The following is a 23,872-nucleotide window of genomic DNA, read 5'->3' on the forward strand; positions in this document are numbered from 1 at the left end:
CAGTCTGACAGCTGCTAAAAATGATAAAGATAAATGTTTGATGTCACCAGACAATAACATTGCCACAGAAATATGGCCCTGAGTGACACTACTTGAGTGGTTGAAGTGGTAGGATTCAAACAAATCAAGACTATAGCAGACACATTCTTCTTTCTCTTTTCTTGTGGAATGAGGATGTGGCGTGATTAAAATCAAGAAAATTATTTCTAACCTTGCCATTGCTATTTTCATATTTTTACAGGTCAGTTAAGGAACTGTGGAAGCATCACATTGCAGCAATGGTAAGACCAAACATTGATGGCAGCACCATTCTGATTTATAGATAAACAGAAAAGGTTTTGATATTCCTACATAACCCATTGCTCAGATACAGTTGACTATATTTTGACTTGCATACAAATTCAATTAATATTCATTTGTTTCAATCTTTCAAATTACTTTCAATTGCAGCATTGTTCCCGTTATTTCACAACTTCTGATTAATGAAATATAGAATTGGGCTGCAGAATTTGTCTGCAGAAGCAGACAAAATTATATTAACCAAGAAATTGTCCTATACCTCAAATTGAGCATGAAACCAATGAGATGTGGGTTCTCGTATATAGTTTATTTATTGGACCTCTATAGCAACATTAACTATCTTTTGTTTTTGTACAGCATATCTAAGGATGCTAATTTTTAGGCCACAGAATGCTGATACTTTTAGAAGTTCACAGAGCCAAGGAGCTTTGCTTTTGATTGTGGGTATATCACCGTATTTATTGAAAGTAGGAACTGCCATTACCACATTACCAAGTTTGGTCCAGAACTCATGCTATCTGTGAGGAATTTGCAGATTCTCTCCCTGTGATTTTGTGGCTTTCTGTTTTCCTCTCACATACCAGACATGTACAGGTAGGTTAATTCTGTAAAGTGAGTTAACACTTAGGGCAAGTAAATGGTGAAAAGGTATCAAAATGGACTTGTTGGACATGTGAGAGAGAATAACTGGCAGGCCAAGTTTAATGTGATTTGTTTTGCTGGGAGCTGACATGAATTAAAGGTACAAGTGGCCTCCTTTGGACTTGTAGTAAGAAGTAGGTTGCTCGAAGTTTCATGGACACTTATTGACAGAAAGGAAGTGAAGTTGAATTCTTATATTCTAGGCATACCGAGATGAATATGTGAATGCATGGAAGCGCCAGAATATTGAAGTCTTACTCTGTCCATCGTTAGGACCAGCTTTTAATATTGGATATGCAGGAGAATTGTCAGGTAAGCAACAAGTCCCAAAAAGTACAACTATATCAAAAATACAAGTATATTAAAAAAAACCAACTCTTTTAACGTCCAGTACTAGTGTTAATTCATCTCGAAGGGTTATCAGAAAAGACGCCTACTGGATGATTGTGCATGAACTGTAGATATGGGTGCAAATGAGTATGGATTTTATTCACAGGCACAAATGAAATAATAATGGTTGCTACAAAAAAAAACACACCAGTAAACCCTCTCTATTTGATGTAGAAAAGTAATTATTTCAGTTTGAGTGTAAATGGAGAGCTAGTTACATGAAGATGAAATGCACATTGTAAATTAGGAGGCAGTCATTATTGATGAACATTTATTTGAAGACACTGATTGATAGATACAAGGTGGAAGATGATTTTAGAATCTGTAATTTGTTAATATGTAGATTTTGTAAAAACAACAATGTACAATATGTAAATCAATATTTTAGAATTCTGCAGAAATACCACGATGCAGATGCCGATACTGTGTCAATGAAACTGAATAGGTCCACAAGTTAATTAGGTTTTTGTCTCTGGACAGTCATTCCATGATGTGCCCAGAATATTGAGAACATTGTTCACTGTTATATTTGCACAGTTAGAAAATGTTTTTGCAATTGCTTTTTTTTTTGAATGACTACCACTGATTTTTATAATTAAGTCACATAGTCTACTGTTGTGTGTTCATGGGTATGTGCTAGTATTAAGTGGAATAGACCCCAAGCAAAAAGGCTTGAAAATAATTGGTGTTCAGGCATGGATTATGCCAGATCTATAATGCTTTATTGATTCTATTGACTGGATAATTCTGTTTGTAAAACCAACTTTAATCATGTTTTGCATATCGCATTGTGATTCATTCAGTGCATGTTTCAGGTGATTTAATAAAGGTCTACAAGATTATGAGAGGCATCGATAAGGTAGACAGCCAGCACCTTTTTCCCAGGGTGAGAGTAGCAAACATTAGAGAGCATATGTATAAAGTGAAAGGTGGAAAGTTTAAGGGAGACATCAGGGGCACTTTTTTTTTTACACAGAGTGTTGTGGATGCATGGAATGCAATGCCAGGGGTGAAGGCTGGAACAATAGGGGCATTTAAGAGACTCTTAGACAGGCACATTGATGAAAGAAAGTAGGGAGGGTTTCATTTTTTTAAGGTAGGTATATATGGGTCAGTAGAACATCATGGGCTGAAGGGTCTGTACTGTGCTGTAATGTTCTGTGTTTCCTGAAAGATTGCAGGTTACATGCTTTGGCAGGGATATTGTCCAGAGTGTGCTCTGTAATTATTACAAGAGTTAGAAGAAACTAGGAAAAATAAAACAGTGAATACATTTTAAAAACTATTTTCCTTTACAGTTGCATCCAGCTACATGGTTATCTTCAACTTGTTAAATTTTCCTGCGGGTGTTGTGCCAGTTACCCACGTAACAGAGGAGGATGAGAAAGAACTAATGAATTATACTGGTTTCCTTAATGATATATGGGACAAAACCTTCAAGAAGGTCAGAGTGATTAATAATTGATTCACTGTTCTCAATATTATAGTATCAATTTCTGTTTTTTTTTTAAATTGCAGTTCATGTGGGATTAAAACCCAAATTTACACACACAATTAAACAGCCTGGGCTTCTTTAAGTGTACACAGCCTCAGAATAATGAGATTAGCTGGGAAAGCATAATAATTTTACCTTAACATTTATGAGAACAGGACAATATGATGTTGTGCAGGCAGTGCTGTTCTGGTCATTGGCAAAGCCATAATTGGGGCCTAATGAATTGAAGTAGCCGGATTGAAAACTCTTGTGAAGGAGTAGAACCAGGGAGAGGAACTCGCATGGAGTTCTGTGCAGGAGGACTAAGCATGTGCATGGGGGTAGGAGATTGAGGAACAAAAACACAATGCCCGCCTCCACCCCGATAATCTGGTGAAGATGCTCGCATCTACATTTTCATTTGACAATCATGACGATAAATGGATTATGTTTAATACATCAATCATCGATGACTGTCAGCAAGTCAGTGGGATTACCTCGCTTTCGAAAATTGTCTTCTCATCTACTCTGTACTTACAAATCAATCAGTAAAAATGACTTTCCTGCACAGTAAAAACAATATGAAGAAGAGAAAAGAGCTGCAGGTGGGAAGACCTCGATTATTAACCTCCTTTTGTATTCCCCATCAACTGTCAGAAAAGCACAAAAGATTGCTGCATCGATGAAGATGATGTTCAATCTACTAGTTTTGGGTTGAAACAGGTAACATGGTGCCTCTTGATGGTTTTGATGTCTTAAACTCACCTGTTCCTCCTCATTCATAGTAATGTTATTAAATATAAAAATAAGCTTAAGAGGTAAATTGGTCCTTCAACACATATTATATCTCTAACCGTACATTAAGAAGATCCCACTGAAGTACCAGAATAAAGAGTTCTTCAAACTGAACTGACATCTGAGTTTCTCCATCCATTTAAAGCTTGAAAAATAGATGCAATTCACTACCACCTTCCTTTTTAATTTGACTAATTTCTAATTTGAATTAGCACATTACGAGCTATTTTCTTCCCTACCATTTAATAAGGGTGAATTCAATAAAAGAGATTCACATTTAAATATTATCTCATATAATTTTAGGACAACCCAAAGTACTGTACATTGATTAAGAACATAGGAACCTTAGGAGCAAGGGTAGACCATCCAGCCCATTTAGCCTGCTCTGCAATTCAATGAGATCTGGCTGATCTGATGATAGGTTCATCTCCTCCTACCTACCTTTACCGATATCCCTTATTCCCCTACTGTGTTTAAAAATATATATATATATATATATATATATATATCCAACCATGTCTTAAATATATTTACTGAGATACCCTCCACTGCTTCAATAGGCAGTGAATTCCACAGATTCACCAGCATTTCCTCCTCATCTCCATCCTAAATCTACTACCCTAGATCTTGAGGCTATGTCCCCTAGTTCTAGTCTCCTCCACCAATGGAAATGACTTGACTACCTCCAGTTTATCTATGCCTTCCATAATTTTATATGTCTTGATAAGACTACTAAATTCCAGCGAGTACAGCCCCAGATGACTTGATCTCTCCTCATAGGCTAATCCATTCATCTCCAGAATCAACCTGGTGAATTTTGGGAATGTATTCCCTGTTGTGATACATGCCTGAAAGTCCATAGATTGAGTAGCATCCGTGGGTGAAAGAGAACATTTTTTATCCCCCACTGATGCTGTCCAACCTGCTGAGTTCCTCCAACAGATTTTTTTTTGCTCCAAATCGTGCAGCACAAGTCTCAATGTTTCCCCCCAGTATCAGCTTAGATTTTGGTCTCTGGATCTTGAGCCCACAACATATTAACTGAAAGGTATGTATGCTCCCAATTAAAATAGCTCTCCCCATAATATTTGAATTAGGGCAGTAATAGTATTATCTGCAGTATTTTGTTGTATTTCTTCAGATCTGAATTTGCTTCTTAAGTTCATAAACTTTCCACTGCCATACAAGTTTAGCAAAGAGGAGTGAAGGTTGTACTTTGCAGTACATAGAAGTGCTGGGAAACTCAGAAGGTCATACCCCATCCATAGAAAGTAATGGAAGTCTTGGGCCTGAGCCCTCCTTCAGGAGAGCGAAAAAATCAGACAGACTCCTGAATGAAAAGGTGAGGACAGGGTAGGAGGAGGAGAAGGGAGGAACACAGGCTACCAGGTAAGAGGTAATAGGTGGATATAGGTGGGAGGGTAGAAGAGAAAGAAATCTGAGAAGAGATGGGAGGAGAGGGCAGAGGCTAAGAATGGTAACTGGAAGAGAAAGGTTTGGGGAGCTGGAGGAAAGGAGAGAGAGAGAGATTGAGAAGGGGGGGCTAATGGAAATTTGAGAAGTTGATATTGATGCCGTCTGGTTGTAGACTGACATGATGGAATACAAGGTTCCTCTAATTTGCAGGTGGGCTCAATTTGGCAGTACATGAGGCCTTGGACAGATACATCAGTGTAGCAATGCTGTGTGAAATTAGTTTGCCACTGGAGCTCCTTGCTGTAGCAGTAGACATACTAAAGGTGCTCAACAAAACAAGAACTGGATGCAGTGAATAACCCCTACAAATACACAGGTCAATTGTTGCATCACTTGGAAGGACTGTTTGGGGCATAGAATTGTGGTGAGGTGTAGCTCTTCTTCATATGTGCTGTTTTTAATTGAAACAACAGTCTCCCTATTTCTGCATTTAATTCCTCTCACAATAAGCAACAATGTTCTTTTAGCTTTCTCAATGATTTTAAGAAGCTATATGCGAATCTTTCCAGATCTCTATCTCACAGGTTTGCAATCTGTCACTTTTCAAATTATGTTATTTTTACTATCAAATATTTTAACCATCATGTTTCATTTGGCACATCTAAATATCTATTCACCTTCGTCATCTCTTTAGGTCCCTTTCACAACTTGCTCTCCCGTCACTAGGGTTACAGAATGTACAGCATAGAAACATGCCCTTCAAACAAATGCATTGACATGTATGCTGACTTTCATGTCCATCTACATTAATCTCACTTGCTTGCATTCATTCCACATTTATCTTTGCATTGCTCATAGAAATACCTGTCACCATTCCTCTTAGTGCTGTTACTGTTCTTGCCACCATCAATACCTCTGGCAGCTCATTCCAGATACCAACTGCCTTACTCCTCAGATTAACAACTTCCATCTCACCTTAAACCTAGTTTTGGGCACTCCTACTCTAAGAAAAAGACACTGGCTATCTACCCTATCCTGGCCTCTAATAATTTTATATACTTCTATCATTTCACCACTCGGCCTCATTTGCTTCAGGAAAAACATAGAAACATAGAAGATAGGAGCAGGAGTAGGTCATTTGACCCTTCGAGCCTGCTCCGCCATTCAACGAGATCATGGCTGATCTTAAAGTTCAGTACCCCGTCCCCGCCTTCTCTCCGTAACTTTTAATACCCTTATACTGAAGAAATAGATCTAATTCCCTCTTAAATATATTTAATGAACCTGCCTCTACTGCCCTCTGTGGCAATGAATTCCACAGGTTCACCACTCTCTGGGTAAAGAAATTCCTCCTCATCTCGGTCCTAAATGGTTTGCCTATTATCCTCAAACCATGGCCCCAGGTTCTGGATTTTCCCATCATTGGAAACATCCCATCTGCATCCATTCTGTCCAGTCCTGCCAGAATTTTATATGTCTCTATGAGATCCCCTCTCAATCTTCTAAACTCCAGCGAGTACAATTCCAATTTGCGCAATCTTTCCTCATAAGTCATTCCTGCCATTCCAGGTATCAGCCTGGTGAATCGCCTCTGCACTCCCTCCACTGCAAGAACATCCTTCCTTAGATAAGGTGACCAAAAAAGAATCCTAGCCTATCTAATTCCTCCTGATAATGCAACCCCTTCAACCCAACTGGTGTCCCCGTAAATATCTTTTTCACCCTCTCTATCTTAACCACATCCTTCCTATGGTGTGGTAACCAGAAGTGCACATTATATGCCAAGTGCAGCTTAATCAACATTTTAAATAACGGTATCAGAATGTCCCAATTTTATACTTGATGCTCTGGTCAATGAAGGCATACATGCCAAATGCCTTCCTGACCACATTGTTCCCATTTTCAGAAATCTATGTTCTTGTGTCCCAAATTCTTTCTGTTCAACACTTCCCAGGATTTTACCTTTCACCGTGTATGTTCTGGACTGGTTGTTTAACTTTTCAAAATGCATCACTTTGCATTTGTCCAAGTTAAACTTTATCTTGCCTAGTTTACCATTTGATCTAGCTTGTAACATTGGACAACATTCTTCATTATTCATTACACCTCTGCTAGGCTAGGAAATAGCTTCATCCCACAAGCTGTGTAAGTATTCTATAACCTTGAGTCTCTTATAAATGAAATAATTAAATTATTCCAAAATATTTATTGATATTTATTTTATATTATATCTTTATGTATATCTGTGATTATTAGATGCTGTGTATATGTGTTGTCTTGGGTAAACTTGTACCTCTCACTTTGTTCGTTTTAGATTGGTCACAGTGTTTGAGCTACCGAAAGAAAATAGACACACACATCGAGAGCAGTTCAGTTTATACAAATGTTTATTACAAATTCAAAAGCTGATTTCACACTACAATATGCAAGCCCTTCCCAACTATACATATCAACGCTTGGACTGGTCCCAACTGCCGAAGCGAGGCAACGACTGCACACTTGTAGTAGGTTGTCGGGGCGCCGGTAGCAGCTTCTCCACCTCCCCTGACCGGGACATTGGCTGGATTCCAGAAGTTTTTCTTCTTGCTGAGAGATGTTGCCACCTCTCGGAGAGTCTCAAACTTCAGCAGCGGGACCATGACTTATATTACCCAAAAACTGCTTACCCAAGCACCTATTCGCAGCACAAGAAAGATAAGCAAGCAAGCTAGCATGCTAGGCTTCTAACGAATAACATAATTTTCAGCTTATCACTTTGAATACAATGGTTTATTTTGCATCAAGGCTAGGCCTCTGACAGTCTGTGACCAAAACAAGCAGTAAGATTAAATGTTCTTGGTACACAGATGTCCTTTCGTCATATAACAACATCTCTGGCCCCTCGGTGGAATTTTGCTTATGTCTGCTGAGTCTAAAAACAAAAAGGTTCTCAGCTCTGCAGAACCAAGAGCTGGAAATTAAGAAAAAACAGGTTAACTAAAATAGGTTAGAATCTTCCATTACATGTGTGCACTGTGTTTTGGATAATCACTATTTTGTCTGGTTGCATATGTACATCAGATGATAGTAAATTTGAATTTCAACATATACCTTTTAACATGCAAACTGCCTTGCCCATCAACTTACAAGAGTTGCTGTCTGATGCCATCAAAATTAGTCAATCCTCATCTAAGACTTCACCTTGAGTACCAATCCTATCTTGAAACCAATAGATTTATGGTCCTTGGCCCCAAACTGCTCCCCTATTGATGTATCAGCTACTTGCCCTTCCATACTAAAGAAGAGTTTGAATGTAACCCTTTATCCAGTTGGGTAATCTACAGATAACTACAGAAAATTTTCCTGGGCATGCTAAACAAGTTCTGTCCCATCTAGTCCCTTAAAACGAAGGCAGTCCCGATCAACATTAGGGGAGTGAAAATCAACGACTATTATTCCTACACCTGTAATTTCCCTAAATATTAGCTCATCTATTTCTTGCTGACAATTGGGAGACCTATAGTATATGTCCATCAAAGTGATTGCTCCTGTTTTGATTTCAAATTTTTACCTATGTACTTTCCTAGATTTTCCTTGGAGATCCTGTCTAAGTACTGCTAAGATGTTCTCCCTAGTCAATTGTGTAGCTCCCCCTCCTCTTACTTCCACCCCTGTTACATTTAAAGCATTGATGTCTCAGAACATGAAGCTGCCCATCCCTCAACCACTTATCCATAATACCACAAAGCTATGCCCTAGATTCATTTGCTATACATGTGAGGTTTTTGCATTAATATAAATGCAATTGGCCTATGTTTCCTGTTCAAACTGACTGGAGTTACTTGCTCTATATTTGCTTTAACTTTTGTATCAATTAGATTCCTATTTTGGGTCCCAGCCTTGCCAGACTAAATTGACTACCATTAGCAAATCTCCTTGCAAGGAAATCTCCTTCCAATTGATTCAACATGTTTGTCTTCCAAGTCCAGAAATTTCTAGATCATCTTCTGCACATGCCCAGTCTATCTCCCACTCTCTCTCTCACTCTCAGTAGTCCACCTCAAAGGCAAACTGTCACTTTTTAACAAAAAAAACACACACAACACATTGGTCAATAAACAACACAGAACTCTTTAACAAATGGATGGATGGGAGATGCCAGAGTGTAATGGTGGAAAATTGTTTGTCAAATTGGAAACCAGTGACTAGTGGCGTGCCTCAGGGATCGGCACAGGGTCCATTGTTGTTGGCCATTTATATTAATAATTTAGATAATGGGGTGGTAAATTGGATTAGTAAGTATGCAGATGATACGAAGATTGGTGGTGTTGTGGACAGTGAAGAAGGTTATCAAAGCTTGCAGTGGGATATAGGACAGTTAGAAGAGTGGGCTGAAAAATAGCGGATGGAGTTTAATACTGATAAATGTGAGGTGCTACATTTTGGAAGGACTATTCAGCAAAGAGCACAGAAGTTGTGGTGAACTGCTGTATTCCTGATTACCTGGTTCCACCCCATTCTGTGACTGTACCTGTGGCCCCCCTCCCTCTTTTGACCTTGTATAAAGCTTCTAACACCTTGCCCCTTCCTCAGAAACCCCAGGTCATGGCACAGGATGAGGTCCCTGTCCATTGTGAATCAGTGATTCAGTCTCGCCTCTTGAGCTAGTTCCTGCTCATCACACGTTAAATGGTAAACAATTGAGGAGTGCAGTAGAACCAAGGGATTTAGGAATTCTGGTACATAATTCCCTTCAAGTTGAGTCACATGTAGATAGGGTGGTGAAGAAAGCATTTGGTATGTTGGCCTTCATAAATCAGAGTATTGAATACAGGAGTTGGGATGTCATGGTTGGGATGTCATGTTGAAGTTGTATAAAGCCTTGGTGAGGCCAAATTTGGAATATTGTGTGCAGTTTTGGTCACCTAATTATAGGAAGGATATAAACCGATTAGAGAGAGTGCCGAGGAGATTTACAAGGATGTGGCCTGGGTTTCAGGGTTTGAGTTGCAGGGAAAGGTTGAGCAAGCTGGGACTTTATCCCCTGAAGCATAGAAGATTGAGGGACGATTTGATAGAGGTTTTAAAAATTATAAGGGGGATAGATAGAGTCAATGTGGACAGGCTTTTTCCATTGAGAGTGGGGGAGATTCAAACAAGAAGGCATGGATTGAGAGAAAAAGGGAAAAAGTTTTGGGGAATCATGAGGGGGGAATTTCTTCACTCAGAGGCTGGTGGGAGTGTGGAATGAGCTTCTGGCCGAAGTGATAGATGCGGGTTTGATTTTAATATTTAAGGAAAATTGGATAGATATGGACAAGAGAGGAGTGGAAGGTTATGGGCTGGGTACGGGTTAATGAGACTAGGTGGGAGAAGGTGTTCGGCATGGACTAGAAGGGCTGAACTGGCCTGTTTCTGTGCTGTAATTGTTATATGGTTATATGTGAGAGATTAAGGACTGGATATTTATGCTGATATGATTCAATGGAGAAAGTTGATATGGTATTTAAATAGCAGAAATATCTGTTGAGGTGAATGCCAGGTTTCTTTCAATGCAGATTGGATAGAAATAAAATGTGACACTAAAAACGAAACATGTTGCAACATTTTGACATTTAGTCAAAATGTCAACATTTAGTCTTTAACAGGATCATAACAAATGGATTCCAGGGGTGTTATGCCTACAGATCAAAATGATATAGATGTGAATTTGTGTAGAATCTTAAATCCTACTTCAGTACATCACCATGCTCTGTACTAATACCTTTGATTTGCTGTATTTCAGGCTGTGGCAGGAGGTGTTGATCTTCCTTTAGCTGTGCAGTGTGTGGCCTTACCCTGGCAAGATGAACTCTGTCTTTGTTTCATGAAAGAGGTTGAAAGACTCGTCAATTTAAAGAAAATTACTTAGCTATTTTTCGAACTGAGCAAAAACATGCATAATAATTCAGTTACTTGTAGAGCAAGTCTTACTCTAAGGATGATTGTAATGTCTCTTCGTGTCACCAAGATGGAAGAGCACTTACATTTTACAATTGCTGAACATTTCTTCTACTTAAGACTAGGTTGTGAAAGATGATATGGTAATTATCTCTTTACATTGGTCACAAGCTCCTCACAATCAGTTTTAGAATGATAATGTACAGCTTAATGTTTAAACATTAAGCAGAAATATACTAAATAAAAATATACTAAGTGAAATAGTATCTGTTTGGTTTTGCAAAGTGCAAGTCAGGCTCATCACAATGGGTGTTGCAAGCGGGTTTCTTTTTAACTGCACTTGCGCTAATTTAATGGGGGAGGTTTTTTTTAAATTAAAAGCCTGTATAAGCTAACTCAGAGCGACCAAAAACCTTCAGTGTGTGAAAAAGCACAAAGACATGATGTGCAGGATATCTGTGATTGTATTGTTCAGTTTTCTTTTCTGGAACAATAGACAGTGAACACAAAGTGCAAAGGATTGAGTGTATTAGAAATGGCAGTCCTGCATCGTGTGTGTGTGTGTGTGTGTGTGTGTGTGTGTGTGTGTGTGTGTGTGTGTGTGTGTGTGTGTGTGTGTGTGTGTGTGTGTGTGTGTGTGTGTTTGTGAATATGCATTTGTTATGATTGTTACATGGATTTACTGGGTCCCCCTAGGAGCAGATTTGATCACGGGTAACACGTGCTACTGATTGGTTTTAGCCCTTTGGCCATTGGAGATTGGCCCCCCAGGACATAAGATGGTGATCGCTGGTACACTCTAGAAGAAAGAAAATATAACAGGAGCTTAAATTTATGAATAAAGAGACATCATGGTGGATTCTTCACTTTAAGACTCCCAGTCTGGTTCTTATACATTTGAGCCCTTTGTAATGCAGGAGCAGGCCTTCACCATTTAGGTGACCATACCAGTCAAATCATGTTCCAAACACAGAAGAAAATCATTATATTAATGTCAACCGTGCTAACAGTTTAAAAACACTGTTGAACTATTAGTTAAATGATCAAAAATTGCAGCATGTGGTTGTCCAGAGAGCCCGAGGAGTGCTTGTGAATGAAATGTAAAAAAAGAAGTTTGCAGGTGTAACACATAATCATAAAGCAAATAAGATATTGTCCTTCATTGCTGGAGGGAATGAATTAAAGAGTGGAAAGATTCTGCTGCAACTGTACAGAGAACTGTATGTGGTCCTGGTCTCCTTATTTGAGAAAGGATATACTGACTTTGGAGGTAGTGGAGAGGGGGTTTACCAGGTTGTTTCTGGAAATGAAATTAGGAAAGTTTGTGTAGAAAGATGAGGGAGATCTTGTTGGGACTTATAAAATTATGAAAGCAATAGATAAAAAAGAAACATGTTTTTTTTTCCCACTAGCAGACCAGACTAGTCTCAAAATTCAGGGGAGTAGATTTAAGACAGAGATAAAGAGAAACTGGTTCTCCCATAGGGCATCTATGTGATTCTCGGCCCCAGGAAGCAGTAGAAGTAGCCTTGTTTCACACATTTAAGACAAAGATAGATTTTTGAATAGTTATGGGGAACAAGAAAATAAGTGGAGCTGAATCCACAGCCACATCAGCCATGATTTTATTGAATGGCAGAGCTACCTTGATAGGTCTACTCCTTCTCCTATTTCAAGGCTATCATTTGCATAGAAGGCCACAACTGAATGACTAGCATTAATCGTCAGTCAATCAAACAAGTGTTTCTCCAACATCATCCCAACTTGTGTTATGTAGATGATGAAAAGGCTGCAAATGGTCACAAACTGGTTCGTTTTTTTTTAAAAAAGGAAACAACAATGAACAATTCCTCTACTGCTCATATTGATGTAAAAATGGATGGAACATCTGAATGTGTTCAGGATGATGAGAATGCTGTGGTGAATTCCTGTGACAATAATTTTGGTTGAAGATAATTGGTCTCCATTAACCAAAACTACTTTTTTTGTATGAAGCATGATTCTAGCCAGTGGTTATGCACTGTTTTGCATATCTTTTTCATGGTAATCCTCAAGGATTAGAATATTTGCATTTCAATCTATTCCAGGTTTTACAGGTTCTTACCTATACTGTATACTCACTCAGTTGAAAGGCATGAACTCATTTGTTAGAGTACAGCTTTTCACATCCTGTTCCCTGTAAGAATTCTATTCCATTCTCTCAATTTCTCTGCCTCAATCACATCTGCTCCAAGGATGAGGTCTTCCATTCCAGAACATCTGAGGTCACCGCACTTAATGTAGCTGTTAGAATGATGCTATTGCAGAGCCAGGGACCTGGGTTATAATCTGGCATGGTCTGTAAGGAATTTGTATGTTCTCCCTGTGTCTGTGGGGGTTTTCTTGGGTGCTCTGGTTTTCTCCCACCTTCCACAAAAGCATACAGGATTGGAGATTAATTTGGTAGGTAATCGGGCAGCACAGGTTTGAATGGCTGGAATCAGCTTCTATTGTGCTGCAAGTGTAAATGGTTTTAAAATGTCCTCCTTCTTCAAAAAATGTGGCCTCCTCATTACTACCATCAACTCATCCCTTACCCACATCTCCTCTATCTCCCGCACATCTGCCTTGTTGTTTGAGACACAAGGATAGGATTCCCCTTGACCTACCTACCACCCAACAAGGCTCTGCATCCAATGTATTACCCTCTACAATTCCTGCCACCTGGAATGTGATACCACAAGCAAATGCATCTTCCCCTCTTGGCTTCCCTCTGGGACTTTCTCCTGTGTGATTGGCCCAGTGTGTGAGCACCCCAGTATAGGAGTGGAAAGTTAGAGGCTTTGGCTTGAAAGGTTTCAGTGAGCAGAGGCTAAGGAGGTGCTCCAGGTATAGAGAAGGATGTGCTCCAGCTACAGATAAGGTTTTTCATAGTAACCCAGAGACGATAGTAGAAATGGAAGCTCGGGAAGTGGAATGCTCCAATTATAGGATGTAGGAAATCTGAGACAGCACCATGCTCCCTGATGACTACATCTCCAAGAGATGCATCCGTCTGCAGCTCCTTATAGACTCTGTTAGGGGACTGGAGCTGGATGAACTCCAGATCATTTGGGAGGCAGAGGGTATGATAGACAGAAGCTATAAGGAGAGAGTCACACTTGATAGGCAAAAGGCAACACATTACAACAGCACACAGAAAAAGTGTGTCAGAAACATAATGTTATGGTAGACATGAGGGATATCAACATTCAAGTAGATTGAGATAACCAAGTGAGGTCTGGATCTTAAGAGAGAGAATTTGTAGAATGTCTATGTCAGGGGTGTTTAAGGTAAGAGCCACATACGATAAACTCAGATGTTTGAGAGCTGCAAGACATGAAAATAAATTAATCCACACTTTTACTTTTGCATGAATGTTTTATTACAAAATTTCTGGATATATTAAGATCACACTACAGCAGTCCCTCAGTCCTGCAACATTCAAGACAGCCACCATCATCTCGTTACCCCAAGAAAACATCAATAACAGGCCTCAACGACTACTGCCCTGTAGCACTGACCTCCACCATTATTAGATTAGATTAAACTTTATTGTCATTGAGCCAAGTAAAATACAAAACCAATGAAATCCAATTAGCATCCAACCAGAAGTTAAAAAATAGTGCCAAATATAAATAAATATGTGCGAATAAAAACAAACGCCTTCACCAAGCAAACAATTATAAAAGTACTGACAGTACAATGTGAGTGCAGTACCATACAGCACTCTTTATTTAAGGTTCAGCAGGGTCACAGCCGTGGGAATAAAGCACTTTGTGAGTCTGCTGATTCGAGAATGGAGGCTCCTGTAGCACTTTCCAGATGGAAGAAGAGTAAAAAAGTCCATAGTTAGGGTGAGATGCAACCTTGATGATTGCTCTTCACCCTGGCCTGATAGATGCTTTCACTGGTGGGAAATTGGATGCTGATAATCCGACAGGCAGTATTATGAAATGCTTCAACCGTCTGGTGATGGAGTGCATCAAACACACTTCCCAGAGACACTGGACTCATTTCAATGTGCTTATAGAAGAAACCATTCCACGGATGATGCTATAGCCTTGTTCTCAAGATTCACAAGACAAAGAAACAGAATCAGGCCACTAGGCCCATCGAGTCTCTTCTGTAAATCTACACTAAGCTACTCTACTCTGGTTCCAATTTCCAGCCTTTTCCCCGTATCCCTTGATGGCCTCACTAATGAGATACTTGTCTATTTCTTGTTTAAATACTCCCAGTAATCTGGCTTCCACTGCTGTATGCGGCAGTGAGTTCCACAGATCCATGACCCTCTGGCTAAAGAAGTTCTTCCTAATCTCTGTTTTATATGGATAACCTCTAATTTTCAAACTGACCCCTTGTCCTCGATTCACCCACCAAGGGAAACATCTTACCCACATCCACCCTATCTAAACCTTTCAAAATACAAAATGCCTCTATGAGATCTCCTCTCATTCTCCTATACTCCAATGAATACAGCCCAAGAGCTGCCAAACACTCCTTGTACATTAGCCCTTGCCTTTCGGGAATCATACTCCAACAACATCACATCCTTTCTAAGATAAGGGGCCCAAAACTGCACACAGTACTCCAATTGGAGTCTCACCAGTGCCCCATAGAGCCTCATCAACACCTCTTTACTATTGTACACTATTCCTCTTGAAATGAATGCCAACATAGCATTCGCTTTCTTCACTACCAATTTCACCTGGTCATTAACTTTTAGGTTTCCTTGCACGAGGACATCCAGGTCCCTTTGCACATCAGAGGTCCAAATTTTCACCCCATCCAAACAGTATTCTGCCTGTTTATTTCCACTGCCAAAATGTACAACTGCACATTTCTCTATGTTAAATCTCATCTGCCATAATTTTGCCCAGTCTCCCAATCTGTCGAAATCCTTCTGCAACTTTACAGTTTCTACTACACTTCCTACTCTGCCACCTATCTTGGTGTCATCCGCAAATTTGGCCACAAAACCATTCGTACCACAATCCAAATCATTAATATAAATTATAAACAGCAGCGGCCCCAATACCGACCCCTGCGGAACACCACTAGTTACAGGCAGCCATCCAGAATGGGAATCCTTAATTTCAACCCTTTGCTTCCTGCCTATCAGCCACTTTTCTATCCAGTTTAATAATTTCTCTGAAATTCCATGGGCCCTCATCTTATTTAGCAGACTAATGTGGCACCTTATTGAAAACCTTTTGAAAATCTAAATAGATAACATCCACAGCCTCTCTTTTGTCTATCCTACTTGAGATTTCTTCAAAAAACTCTAATAGGTTGGTCAGGCAGGATCTACCCTTCAAAAAACTATGCTGACTTGGACCTATCCTGTCATGCATCTCTAGGTATTTCATAACCTCATCCTTCATTCTGTCCTGGCCCACCTGGAAACAGTGCCTCATATACCAGGCTGTTGATCATTTACTTCAATTTGGGATATAATATGAACATTCCCCAAAAGCTGATGGAGTAGCTATCCTCGCTGAGACTTAACACCCCTCTCTCTAATTGGATCCTGGACTTCCTAACAGAAAGACCATAGTCGGTAGCAGAATGTCAAGCACCATCACGCTAAGCACTGGAACACCTCAGGGCTGTGTGCTCAGACTGCTCCTGTTTACGCTACAGACTCATTACTGAATCACCAGATCCAACTACAACAGTGTCATCGTTTTCAGATGACACAACAGTAGTTGGCCTCATCAGCAACAATGATGAGTTGCACTACAGAGAAGAGGTGGAAAATCTTGTGAATCGGTGGAGACTAACAACCTCAGTCTCAACATGAACTAGTGGACACTCCAACATCTCCTCACTTGTCAGGAAGGTGCAACAGTGACAGTACTTCCTGAGAAGACTGAAGTGGGCAAGGCTACGGCTCACCGTTATGTCAACTTTCTATAGGAGCTCTATAGAGTGCGTCCTGGCTGACTGCATCATAGTGTGGATTGGTTGCTGCAGAGAAATGGATCCAAATCAATCCACAGGACCATAGGTGGCAGAGAGGATCACTGGAGCCTCCCTTCCACCCCCCCCCCCCACCCCAACCCATTGATGATCGTTGCCTGAAGACGGTGCAAAATCATTGAGGACCCACTTCCGCCCCACACACAGCATCTTTCAGCTGCTCCCATCAGGGAAGAGATAGAGGAGTATCAGAGCCACCACCTATAGGCTGAGGAGCAGTTTCTTTCCATTGTCAGTGAGAATGCTGAATGACCAAAGGAACTGCTCACACTAACCATCCAAGACTCTCACATGTACAAAGCAATGGTTATAATACAAAGCAATGCTTATTTGTATAGATAAAATATTTTTCCTGTATATGCATTGTTTGCTTGTATGTGTGTTATGTTTTGTTGTGGGCCTGCGTGTTTTACACCGCTGTTTAATCGGGTTGTACTTGTACAATCAGATGACAATAAACTTGACTTGACGTAAAAGATACATGTCGTTCCATCTCAGTCCTTCCTTTGAGCAAACATGAGCAAGATTATTTTGTATCACTGGCAAATCTAGAATGAACATTGATTCATTTTGTTCTGCTGCTATATCTCATTTCAAATCCTACTTGTATGTTAATTTGAAATAGAATGCTGTTTTTAGTATTTATTTTTGGATTGGTCCCACCACTGTCAAATCAGTTTATTTTGATATCGTTGCATGTTACTGTAAACAGCCTTTTACGAAAGGTAAATTGGATTAAATAAACAATATTTTAGGAAGCAACCTTTTGTAAAGTTTGATCTGGTGTTGGCGCAGTTATGTACAATTCAAATCTGCGCATTACCTCGCTGTTATCAACCAGCAATGCTAATTTATTTACAGCCAAAGAACTTTAAAATGGTTAACCGAATTTTGTGTCGAATGTCTAATTACTGAGCCTTCATATCCAAATTGGCGAAGACCAGTAACAGGTTGGCCGGAAAGCTCGTCTGTTTTACCAGGAATATAATGTGGACTATTTGATGATTATTTTGACAATTGTGCGCAGCCAATTCTCAATGTTTCATTTGAAAGCAGAGTCTATTAGAACTGCGAAGTGAACCTCTCTCTTCTCTTAGGCTCCAGTACTAGGACATCAATTGAGCCATGGACTAGCCCTGCTTGCAACGTGGGTGTAATATTACAAAGTTATTCTTTAATTGTTAATGACCATGCATTTCATATATAGTTGATCCTGGCTGCAACCACTCCTCAGGTCACTTGACCTCTTTTGCTCCAATCAGCTTTTAGCTGCTGCCTCGTGTCTTTTTATATTGTAACTGCTGCCGTACTATTAGATTTATTTTCATACTATTTAGATTGTATACGTTATAGAAAAATTAGTTTGAATCCAGTTATGTGGAATGTGTTATGAGCTATGTAGTTTTTATTTCTCATTTTTAAATTGTAACTATACAATTAAGTTGAGGAAAGCTTGGAAAGCAGCCACCAAGTTTTTCATTCTCACAACAATTTACTCAATTTAATTATCAGGCCTGGAGACAGCATGGAGGCCCAAATGCTTAGACATCGACCCCAGCTCACCGACAGCTGCCAAGGAGTGGCGATACTGGCGTACGATTTTCTTGAACCACGTCGATGACTATGGGGACAAAATCCTGAACAAGTACAGAACACTGTGCGAGTTGCAACATTTTCAAATACATAGAAGAATGTGAAATTTTTTACTCAGCTATCTTTATGTTGGACAGTTTATATGTCCCATTGAGGTTTTTGACAGACATTTTCTGGATGCCAGGCGGTAGAAGCCAGAAGAATCATTTGATGATTTCTTCAAGGAGTTGGGAAAGTTAAAGAGAAACTGTAATTTTTGAGGTCATAGTGTGGAGCAGTGTGGAAACGAGGCAATGTGTGATGCGTTCATTGCTGGAATTGCCTCACCTGCAATACCCCAGTATCCCATACAAATCACTGGACATACAGACTTATAACCAAGCCACTGCATTAGACATAGCTTAATGCAATAGTGATGCATATGCTACTCTGGTGGCCCATCCAGCTGTAGAAGTGAACCCTGAATCATCACAGGTATGTGAGAAGGATTCTTTAGCAGGGGTCTGCCTGATAACCTTCCAGTTGTTCTTGAGAAACCAGCCATGGCTGATACTTTATAATACAAAACTGAAATGTTTCTTCTATGGTTTCTCTTATCATTCACGGGATAACTGCCCAGCATGCGAGGCTACTTGTAATAAATGTACCAAGAAGGGATATTATGCTCAGGTTTGCAAATCCAAGGCCTCACCAAGCTCAGTGGCAACAGTGGTCAATTCACAGGTACTTGCTACACTTACTAATGTCCCACAAGGACTTGCTCAAGAGCAACTTTTGTGACTGTGAATGGTAAAAGGTTAAGTAAGGGCTCTGTTGAATTCACGCAGAACTGATAATTACATTAGTGAGAAAATCACATGGGAACTAAAATTAAAGGTTCATCCATCCAGTAAGACATTACGATGGCTCAGAAAACTTTAAAGACTAGTTTCCAAGGATATGTTGTTGTTGACCTTTCTTTGGCTTGGCTTCGCAGATGAAGATTTACGGAGGGGTATGTCCACGTCTGCTGCAGGCTCGTTGGTGACTGACAAGTCCGATGCGGGACAGGCAGACACGATTGCAGCGGTTGCAGGGGAAAATTGGTTGGTTGGGGTTGGGTGTTGGGTTTTTCCTCCTTTGTCTTTTGTCAGTGAGGTGGGCTCTGCGGTCTTTTTCAAAGGAGGTTGCTGCCCGCCGAACTGTGAGGCGCCAAGATGCACGGTTTGAGGCGAGATCAGCCCACTGGCAGTGGTCAATGTGGCAGGCACCAAGAGATTTCTTTAAACAGTCCTTGTACCTCTTCTTTGGTGCACCTCTGTCTCGGTGGCCAGTGGAGAGCTCGCCATAGAACACGATCTTGGGAAGGCGATGGTCCTCCATTCTGGAGACGTGACTCACCCAGCGCAGTTGGGTCTTCAGCAGCATGGATTCAATGCTTGCGGACTCTGCCATCTCGAGTACTTCGATGTTGGTGATGAAGTCATTCCAATGAATGTTGAGGATGGAGTGGAGACAGCGCTGATGGAAGTGTTCTAGGAGCCGTAGGTGATGCCGGTAGAGGACCCATGATTCGGAGCCGAACAGGAGCGTGGGTATGACAACGGCTCTGTACACACTGATCTTTGTGTGTTTGACCTAACTCTTAGTCTTAATAGCCAGACATACGATGCCATACAACTGGTGTATTGAAATACCCTATGTTCTGAATTAATATGTGGCAGGATTTCCAGCGTGAGCATCTGAGTGTGAAATTTGAATACAGAGGACCCTTGTCTGAGCTAACTGTGAATGGTGCTGATCATTACAGTGAACTGACAGCAGCAAAAATAGAAGAGCCATCCCTTTTCCCAGCTTATCACCAAGCTGTAAACCAATTGCTGCCAAATCAAGACCCTTTAGCAAAGATGATCAGGACTTCATTGTAGAGGAAATTCACTAATTACTTAAATAATTATTTACATAATTGAACCAAGGCAAGCCCAAGTGGTAGTAGTGAAGGATTCTACTCACAAAAACAAGAAGCAAATGAGTGTGGATTATCCAAATACACAGTTTTGGATGACTACCCCTTGCCAAAGAGTAACGAATTTGAAAAATACAGGTGTTCTCCATCTTTGACCTGAAAAGTGCCTATCACAAAATCTCACTGAAGGAGTCCGATAAGAAGTAATTAAAGCCAAAGGATCTCATTTGGAGTCACAAAATGGGGTAGCCGCCTTCCTGTGAGCTCTAGAGAAGTTAGAGAAGAAAAACAGCAAGGAGTCTTCCCTTACCTTGATAATATCACTATTACTGGACATACACAAGAGGGGCATGATCAAAATGAAAAGAACCTCCTAAAGACCATCAGTCAGAAGCACCTAACACTTAATGATTCAAAGACTGTGAATTCCATTAATGTCCTTGGATACTGTGTGGGGAATGGGATCATTAAGCCAGATCCTGAGAGATTTCGCCAGAAAATTTGTGATCCTTAAAAAGGGCACTTGGGATATTTGGTTATTTTCCCAAATTGATTCATGGGTTTTCTAACAAGATTCAACTGATGGGAAATACAGAGAAGTTTCTATTGGAGGAAAAGGCCCTGAACACCTTTAACTTACTAAAGAGAGAGTTGGAGGAAGCCTCTCTGAGCTCAGTGGATGAAAACTTACCCTTTGAGGTAGTGTGTGACCCATTTGATGGAGCTATTTCTGCTGTCCTTAACCAAGGAGGACGGCCTGTTGCATTCATGTCAATGAAGGTACAAGGAAGTGAATTGCACTACCACATTGTAGAGAAAGAAGCGACTGCCATCATTAAGGCAGTATGCAAACAGAGCCACTATCTGGCACAACACCACTTTAGTTTGGTTACTGGTCAGAGGTCAGTGGCCTTCATGTTTGACAGTAAAAAGCATACAAAGATAAAGAACGCAAAAATTCAAGAATGGAGGCTGGAATTTGCATCATTTAGTTACACGATAAAATACCGTCCTGGGAATGAGAATGTGGACCCTGACGCATTTAGTTGGGCGTACACTTAATCAGTCTTTGCTATATCCACACTCGCCTACATTCACAATGGACTTTGTCATCCAGGATTAACTCGGCTGCTGCATTTTGTTAAAGCAAAGAATCTCCCCTTTTCTACAGAAGATGCCAAGAAGACATACTTCATGCAGGGTCAGTGCTGAACTAAAGCCTCAGTTCTACCACCCACCAGGAGTGATTCTTATCAAAGCAACAAAACCTATGGAACAGCTTAGTATTGATTTCAAGGGACCCTTGCCTACATCTACTTACAGTAGTTAATGAATACTAACATTTCCCCTTCACCTTTCCATGTCCCAATATGCATACTACAACAATGATTAGATACTTGAATTTGCTATTTAGCCTGTGTGGAATGCTAAATTACATACACTCTGATCAAGGCACCACCTTTGTGTCTAAGGATCTAAAAGATTATCTCTCCCAGAAGGTGGTTGCCACGTTATACTACCCCATCCCACCCAATCAGGAATAGACAAGTAGAGAGTTTCAATGGCATCATATGGAAGGCAGCCCATTTGGCCCTTAGATCACATAACTTGCCTGAAAAGCTTTGGGAACTGGTGCTTCCTGAGGTACTACACTCCCAGATTGCTGTTATGAACTGCAACAAATACTGTACCCATGAGCATTTTTTTGCATTCCAACATTGCTCATCCCATGGAAATTCACTGCCCCCCTCTGTGAGGAGTAACAGGAATGAACCACTTGTAGATCAATTTGAACACCTTGACAGTAATCTAACAGATGCAAACATTTGGTACCCAGATGAATGGGAGTCTACTGTGTCTGTTTGTGACTTGGCACCTTGTCTAGAAGCCCAGGAAATCCCCACATCTCCTATTGTGGAACAAGATGAAAGAAATCTGGTGGTACCAATACTGGAGGAGGAGGAAGATATGACATGCCATTGTGTGGAGGACGATGAAACAGTAGCTCCAGAAGAACTAAGAAGATCTGGTCATGTATCAAAACCTCCCAATTGATATGGATGAGAATCCCGTAAAGTGTTGCTTGATACTGCTAGTGCAGTGGTTTTCAACCTTCTTTCCACTCACATACCACTTTAAGTAAACCCTATGCCATAGGTGCTCTGTGATTAGTAAGGGATTGCTTAAGGTGGTATGTGGGAAGTTTGAAAACCACTGTTTTAATCATACTTAATTGACTCGTTATGTGCATGGTTTCATAACCCCAAAGGAAATGGGCCAATGACAATTTTTCTCAACCAAAATATTTCAGTAACAATTGGGTCCAGAGCAGTGATTCTCAACCTTCTCTTCCCACTCACATACCACCTTAAGCAATCCCTTACTAATTAATAACAGAGCACCTATGACATAGGTCCTAAGGCTAGAGCTGGATGAGGTCCTCACCCAGGATGAGACATATAAGGCAATTGAACAACTGAAAAGTGGCAAAGCAGCAGGTATGGATGGAATCCCCCCAGAGGTCTGGAAGGCTGGCGGCAAAACTCTGCATGTCAAACTGCATGAGTTTTTCAAGCTTTGTTGGGACCAAGGAAAACTGCCTCAGGACCTTCGTGATGACATCATCATCACCCTGTACAAAAACAAAGGCGAGAAATCAGACTGCTCAAACTACAGGGGAATCACGCTGCTCTCCAATGCAGGCAAAATCTTCGCTAGGATTCTCCTAAATAGAATAATACCTAGTGTCGCCGAGAATATTCTCCCAGAATCACAGTGCGGCTTTCGCACAAACAGAGGAACTACTGACATGGTCTTTGCCCTCAGACAGCTCCAAGAAAAGTGCAGAGAACAAAACAAAGGACTCTACATCACCTTTGTTGACCTCACCAAAACCTTCAACACCGTGAGCAGGAAAGGGCTTTGGCCCCCCAAAGTTCCTCAACATGGTTATCCAACTGCACGAAAACCAACAAGGTCGGGTCAGATACAGCAATGAGCTTTCTGAACCCTTCTCCATTAACAATGGCGTGAAGCAAGGCTGTGTTCTCGCACCAACCCTCTTTTCAATCTTCTTCAGCATGTTGCTGAACCAAGCCATGAAAGACCTCAACAATGAAGACGCTGTTTACATCCGGTACCGCACGGATGGCAGTCTCTTCAATCTGAGGTGCCTGCAAGCTCACACCAAGACACGAGAGAAACTTGTCTGTGAACTACTCTTTGCAGACGATGCCGCTTTAGTTGCCCATTCAGAGCCAGCTCTTCAGCGTTTGACGTCCTGTTTTGCGGAAACTGCCAAAATGTTTGGCCTGGAAGTCAGCCTGAAGAAAACAGAGGTCCTCCATCAGCCAGCTCCCCACCATGACTACCAGCCCCCCCACATCTCCATTGGG

The 23,872-nt window shown here is 40.7% G+C and overlaps 1 protein-coding gene across 4 annotated transcripts in view; it reads left to right on the forward strand.

Annotated features, from left to right (window-relative positions):
- LOC138763929 (vitamin D3 hydroxylase-associated protein-like) overlaps positions 1-11,197 on the forward strand; it is an 81,524-nt gene extending 70,327 nt beyond the window's left edge. For all 4 annotated transcript variants that reach the window (XM_069938931.1, XM_069938933.1, XM_069938932.1 and 1 more), the window contains 4 exons: positions 242-281; positions 1,146-1,254; positions 2,631-2,776; positions 10,782-11,197. In XM_069938931.1, the coding sequence (XP_069795032.1) occupies positions 242-281; positions 1,146-1,254; positions 2,631-2,776; positions 10,782-10,907 (421 nt within the window). In that variant the 3' untranslated portion in view covers positions 10,908-11,197. The remainder of the gene's footprint in view (positions 1-241; positions 282-1,145; positions 1,255-2,630; positions 2,777-10,781) is intronic.
- Positions 11,198-23,872: the final 12,675 nt, after the last annotated feature.

Source organism: Narcine bancroftii, chromosome 5 (genome assembly GCF_036971445.1).
Source record: "Narcine bancroftii isolate sNarBan1 chromosome 5, sNarBan1.hap1, whole genome shotgun sequence".
NCBI lineage: Eukaryota > Metazoa > Chordata > Chondrichthyes > Torpediniformes > Narcinidae > Narcine > Narcine bancroftii.